Consider the following 6,774-nt stretch of genomic DNA (forward strand, 5'->3'; position numbering starts at 1 on the left):
TGGCCCGTTAAAAACCATTAATAAACTAAGCCTTTATAATCACCAGTCCAGATATCACCTGTCCAAATGCTTATGCCAGTAGGACTATGTTTTTTCAGGTCTTCATAGTGCCGAACTACCAAAACCATTTTGTGCTATGATGACTTCAGGAATTTACAGATTCCTATTTCATGAATTCATTAAAACTTAAAAGTCTGTTTAAAATTCACTTATTTTGCTAAAAGCATTGTAAATAAAAATAAAAGTAAATTAAAATAATACAATAAGACCAATTTTATTATTAAAAAAAAAATTACAAACCAATATATCAACTTTTAAACACAACAAAATACACCAAAAATTTGAGCAAAGCTACCAAGTTTGTAATGAAATTAACAATATCTTCAACATTTTCCATTTGTAAAATCACAAGCCAAACTAATCAATTGGAGCAAAGCTGATTTCCATTTATAAATGCCCATGACAATCCATGCCCAAGTCTTTGTAATGTATAAGGAAGAACTCAATACAAATACAAATAAATACAGATCTAACAACTGATATCAATTTAAAAGCTATACATTGACTTGAAAGTCTTCAAAGTCATTCAACTTCCACAATTTGGTGCTGTGCTAATAGATTTCTGGAACTCATCTTGAAAACCTTAACAAAATTCACCTTAATAAGGCCCTCAATTGATAGCCAAATTTCTTGTGCCATCTGGGCATGAAGATAATCTCAACCTGAAGCACATCTTTAAGAGTGACTCCATGAACTCTTTAAGTGTGACTCAACTTCCACAAGCCATGCACTCTTCACGGTTTGTTAATGAGCATACCATTTGTGCCATCATGGTACTATCATCAGCACCCACAACCTCAGGCTTATCCTGCATTACCAAAGACAGATTTTATATCATTATCCAAAGAAAATAAGTAAAATGATAAGTTTATAGTAATCAACTGTCATCATCACCTTGAGCATGGAAGTATCAACAGTGAACTTGATGGCATCAGCTGCAGCTCGTGATCGTAGGTAATACATGCCTGTTTTCAGACCCTTTTGTACACAGGATCAAGAACAAGAAAAAGAAAAGAAAAAAGATTAGTACTGGTGTGTTAACCACTCTAATTGATATTAAGAAAAAAGGAATTGACATTACAAAGTATATATTTCAAGGATTAATTTAATTCGGAAATCCAAATGGTACAATAACCTGAAGGATGATTCAAATCCAACAAGGTATAATCTTATCAAAAACCAACCATAAAACCAAATGCATCCTATAGCTAAAGATACCCCACCACATCATGAAGCCGTTAATCACAAGTGAAGAACATGATACATCTAGTAAATTCTAAAAATGAAGGCTTGATTTGTTCATCTGATTCCAAACTCTTATCAGCCAAAACTCAAAATACTTATGCAGAACTGAAGTTTATACCTTGGACCACGCATAGAAATGCAAGGAAGTAAGTTTCCCAAAGTTAGGTTGGTCCATATGTATATTAAGGCTTTGACTCTGATCTATGTAGCATCCACGATCAACAGCCATATCAACTAACGTCTTTTGCTTGATCTCCCACACAGTTCTGATTGCAGCAAACAGTCTTAGCACAAGTCCAAAATAACAACAAAACCAAAGTAGGGGAAAAGACCAAGTAAATGCAATTTCATACTTGTAAATGTGTTTCAGTTCCTCAGGGATTTCTGGTATCTTCAGAACAGAGCCATCCTCATAAATTATCTTGTTCTTAATTGCAGGAGACCACACACCCATCTCAGTTAAGTCATGAAGAAGGTGTTTGTTCACCACAACAAATTCACCACTGAAAGAAAGAGACAGATTAGAAGCAGCCTTGAAAATTTTTTAGTAAAAAGGCAGTAGTATTGGATCACAACACCAACCTTAGAACTCTACGACTGTAAATATTGGAAGTATATGGTTCAAAGCACTCATTGTTTCCAAGAATCTGGCTAGTGGAAGCAGTCGGCATAGGAGCTATAAGAAGTGAATTTCTAGTACCATTTTTGGATATCATCTCCCTAAGAGCATTCCAATCCCACCGATCTGAGGGTGCCACACCCCACATGTCTGGCTGAAGAATTCCCTGAACAATATAATAACCATCTAAGAAGCTATGGATAGCATTATGAATGTGCTGAGCAGGAACATAGGTATCATTTTCTTTGGACTAAGAGATGCCAAGAAATTGCTACCCCATGAAATGTTAAAACAAGAAATAGCATGCACCGAGCAGCATTGAATGAGAATCATGAGATCATTATAATTATGTACATAACATTGGAGTAGTTCTCTAAATGTTTTTATAACATGGGATTAAAAAGTTCTCAGGATGGGTTGGTACAATTTTAGGTCACATTAGGTGTGTCGCAACATGCATTACAATTTACAGCAGTCAATAAAGACCCATTTATAACAGAGATTATAATATTTTTTACCATGCAATAAGCTACTAAATTTAGCTCTCCCATGCCCTACACAAAGTTACTTTCATAAGTCAATACCTTGCTCACAGGACACCCATTATATGTTTCATAGGGACCATCTTTTGCAGCTAACTCAGAAGAAGCTTTCAGAGCATTGTAGTATATAGTCTCGAATATGTCTTTGTTAAGCTGTTGAGCCTGCATTCCATAACCAAAATCAACTATTAAACCCAAGTTATTGAAGTTAGGGTTAAGACGGTACCAAAAGTTGAAAAGAGGACCTACCTCAGGTGAATCAAACGTCATGCCAAGCAAGATAAAGGTATCAGCAAGACCCTGAACCCCAATACCAATAGGTCTATGTCGTAAATTTGACCTTCTTGCAGTTTCAACAGGGTAGTAGTTAACATCAATTATTTTGTTAAGGTTATAAGTGACAATTGCAGTAACCTGTACCAACAGAACAAGGAGAATTAAGTTCAAGTCAAATTCTTTAACAATTGATGTTCTACACAGGGGCAAGAGAAAAAGAGACAATTATATGAAGACTGATATGTCAGTGAACTTGGTATTAAGTGATAACAAGAACTCAAACCTCTGCAAGCTTGTCAAAGTCAAAGAACCGATTCTTAGAGCCTCTGCTACCAACAAGCTTAGATGGATGTGACTCCAATGGAACCCCCTAGTAACAAACAAAATAATGAAATCCAAATCAATAACAAACGATCCAAAACCAACAAATGAGAAACTTGGTTAATATGTGTGCCAGATATGCCCCCACCTTCTCTCTGACAAACCGTGGAAGAGCAATTGATGCCAGATTGCATACAGCAGTTTCTGTTGGACTTGTATACTCAATTATCTCTGTGCACAAATTTGAAGATTTGATGGTACCCAGATTCTGCTGATTGCTCTTCCTGTTACAAGTATCCTGGAAGAACCACCAAGAAAAAGAATTGAGTAAATAATTCTCAAATGCATGTAATCAAAGAACATAACAAGAAGTCAGTTTGGATGACCTTGAAAAGCATATAAGGAGTTCCTGTTTCTATCTGAGATTTCAAGATTTCAAACCAGAGATTCTGAGCCTGGACAACCTTCTTTGCTTTTCCCTGTAAAGAACAATAGCTATGATCAGTAAATGATTAATGTTAAGTCACAAAACACAACCAAAACAAAGCCAAGAGGACAAAATTGGATATACCTCTCTTTCATATTGGGTGTACAATTTCTCAAAATTGTCCCCCCAACAATCTGCCAAACCTGGAGACTCGTTAGGACAAAACAATGACCATTCTCCATTGCTTTGAACTCTTTCCATGAAGAGATCAGGAACCCAAAGAGCATAAAACAGATCACGTGCACGATTCTCCTCCTGCAAGAATAATATATAAACACTTACCCTTGAGTGGAACAATGACTATACACAAATTTGCCGCTAATAGAGAATCACTATCACTTCATGACTAGTTAGATATTTGAAACCAGTGAATCATACCTTTCCATGATTCTTCCTTAAATCTAGGAAATCAAATATGTCAGCATGCCATGGCTCCAAGTACACAGCAAAAGCACCTATAAGCAGGTTGCAAACTGTTTAGAACAAGATGCCCTTCATACACCATAAACGAGAAAACATCATAACCATACCTTTCCTCTTGCCCCCCCCTTGATCAACATATCGTGCAGTATCATTGAATACCCGTAGCATTGGAACAATGCCATTAGATGTCCCATTTGTTCCACGAATATAACTGCCTGTAGCACGAATATTGTGAGCTGAGACACCAATTCCTCCAGCAGATTTGCTAATGATAGCACACTCTTTTAAAGTCTCATATATGCCTTCAATACTATCATCTTTCATGCACACAAGGAAGCAACTACTCAACTGAAAAATCACATCAACAAAATCACCAATTCACATTAGATAAAGTTTGAATAACCAAATTAACCCTTCATAAATTTAAAATATATGGTACATACTTGAGGCCTTGGTGTCCCTGCATTGAAAAGAGTGGGAGAAGCATGAGTGAACCACCGCTGAGACATCATATGGTATGTTTTGATAACTGAATCAATATCATCCTTGTGAATTCCAACAGAAACCCTCATTAACATGTGCTGAGGCCTTTCTACAACCTTCCCTTGGACCTTCAATAGGTAAGACCTCTCAAGGGTTTTGAAACCAAAGTAATCATAGTCAAAGTCTCTATCATAGATGATCTCACTGTCCAAACGAGCAGCATTCTGAAACAAATATAATTTTAGAGAAATTAACTAACAATATGATTTTAGGAAACATATTCAACAATCATTATATTTGCAAAAACTTCAGGATGATTCTTTAATAATAGTAAAGGAGTATATTCTTGTTTGAGCCCCAAGCCCAAAAAATGAGGAATGTTACAGTAGATTCACAACCAACATAAAATGCAATCAATTTATTATAGATAAATAACAAAGAAGTGATTCAAAGCATTATTTTTTATAGGATTAAATGAGAAAAACAAAAAAAACAGGTGACCAACTTTAGTTAGACTGTTAATGATCCCTTATAAATATAAAAATGTGACACAATATAAAAAGGTGACACAATAAATAAAATTGGGTTTTACACTGGCAAGATGTTTAGGGCTCTATGAGTTGATTTTTTTTTTCCAAATGTTATTCAAGTCTTGTGCCCAGCACAAGTGTGTAAGAGAAGCAAGACAAAGTGACTTCTTAACATCCCATATAATGACCATATCAATATAAGAACAATCCATACGCATAATACACTTGTAATACTTCTAGAACCAACATCCAAACGCTCAGTTATTACTCATTTACAGCTAAATAACAAGAAAATATATCAAACTGGAACACCCCCATCAACTATGGGGTATCACAGCTTAAAATAAACAGAGTTCATAACCACAACTTTAAGGATTGCCAGATCTGACACACAATCTAAAGTCATATAATGAAAGCAATCACATTATGCAAAACATTATAAGTTATGGAAAACTCCTACATTACAAACCAAATTTAACAAACAAGTTGAATCAAAGTCAATTACAATCGCTCGCTAAGAACAAGCAGGAAAATTCACCTTCATGATTATTTCATAAACATCGTCAGCAATCAGAGGAGCCTTAAGTCCAGATCTCTCATTAAAATGGTGGTACATGTCTTTGATTCTGCATTGACCAAATTCTCATATAAGAATTAAGTACCCTTTAACTAAAATTACCAACCAGACCTGTCAGTTTAATTTTTCATTAACAAAATTTTGTCATTGAACTTCTATAACACTTACGTCTCAGAAAACAACTTTTTTGTGTTCTTGTGCAGGTTTGAAACAACAATTCTCGCAGCCAACTGCAACAAAAAAAAAAATTTACAAAAATGATCACTGAGCAGATCAAAACAAACACATCCAAACTCCAAGCATCAATTTGGTCAAATGAACATAATTTGCAGCGATAGAAAAATTAAAGACAAAAACGGTGAGAGTTTCTACTAATATGAGAAATTAACCAAAACCCAGATCAGAAATGAACAGAAAATTGTGAAATTCAAACCCAACCCATCATAAATTTTTACAATACAAACAAAACCCAGAGACTAAAAAACAAAATTATCGACAGATAGGTAGGGAGCGAAACTCACAGAGGCATAATCAGGATGGTTAGCGGTCATGGCGGCGGCAGTTTCGGCAGCCAATTCATCAAGCTGGCTAGTGGTGACACCTTTATAGACCCCAGCGCAGACCTTCTGGGACACAAGCACTGGGTCACAGTGTTCCATACTAAGCCCATAGCTCAGCTTCTTCAACCGCGCAGTGATCTTGTCGAAATGCACGGTTTCCTGACGCCCATCTCGCTTCACGACATACATTTTCTACTCTCTCTCTCTCTGTGACTCTGTCTCTATCTGTGTTTGGGTGTCTGTGAGGACTTTCGTCGAACAGGTGTAGTGCACTGAAAGAAAAGAGAGAATGGGAGGCTTTATATAAAGGAGAAGGCGGGTTTGAAAATAAAAGATTAGGGTTTTGATTTTTGAGAGGATTTCCCTCTATTACGTGGGCTTTTGGGGATTTTCAAATTTTCGCGCCTAGTTTTGAGAGAGAGAGAGAGAGAGAGAGAGTTTAATTGCTTTGCTTTTTTAGGTGTGACAGAACGGGGTGTGTGTTTTTGTCTGTTTAATTGCTTTGTGGGGATGGGGGTGTAATGGCGGGTAAATGGGAGTGATGGTGTGTGGTCCACTTTTTTTTTTTTTTTCTTTTTTTAAAGGAAAAGTTTTTTATTATTATGTTTTTTTCTCAACAAAATAGGCTATTTAAATTTTTTCCAAAAAAAC

At 35.9% G+C, this 6,774-nt stretch overlaps 1 protein-coding gene across 1 annotated transcript; it reads right to left on the bottom strand.

Moving 5' to 3' along the window:
* Window positions 1–425: 425 nt before the first annotated feature.
* LOC126733291 (ribonucleoside-diphosphate reductase large subunit) lies at window positions 426–6,609 on the bottom strand. The gene is made up of 17 exons (XM_050436526.1): window positions 6,085–6,609; window positions 5,732–5,793; window positions 5,525–5,612; window positions 4,417–4,680; window positions 4,081–4,321; window positions 3,929–4,005; window positions 3,635–3,805; window positions 3,450–3,542; window positions 3,212–3,361; window positions 3,026–3,112; window positions 2,716–2,880; window positions 2,509–2,628; window positions 1,888–2,090; window positions 1,659–1,808; window positions 1,424–1,571; window positions 955–1,038; window positions 426–868 (listed from the first exon to the last, which is right to left on the bottom strand). The coding sequence occupies exons 1-17, from the start codon at window positions 6,310–6,312 to the stop codon at window positions 770–772; spliced, it is 2,430 nt and encodes an 809-aa protein (XP_050292483.1). The 5' UTR covers window positions 6,313–6,609; the 3' UTR covers window positions 426–769.
* Window positions 6,610–6,774: the final 165 nt, after the last annotated feature.

The sequence above is a fragment of the Quercus robur genome, chromosome 6 (assembly GCF_932294415.1).
Source record: "Quercus robur chromosome 6, dhQueRobu3.1, whole genome shotgun sequence".
NCBI lineage: Eukaryota > Viridiplantae > Streptophyta > Magnoliopsida > Fagales > Fagaceae > Quercus > Quercus robur.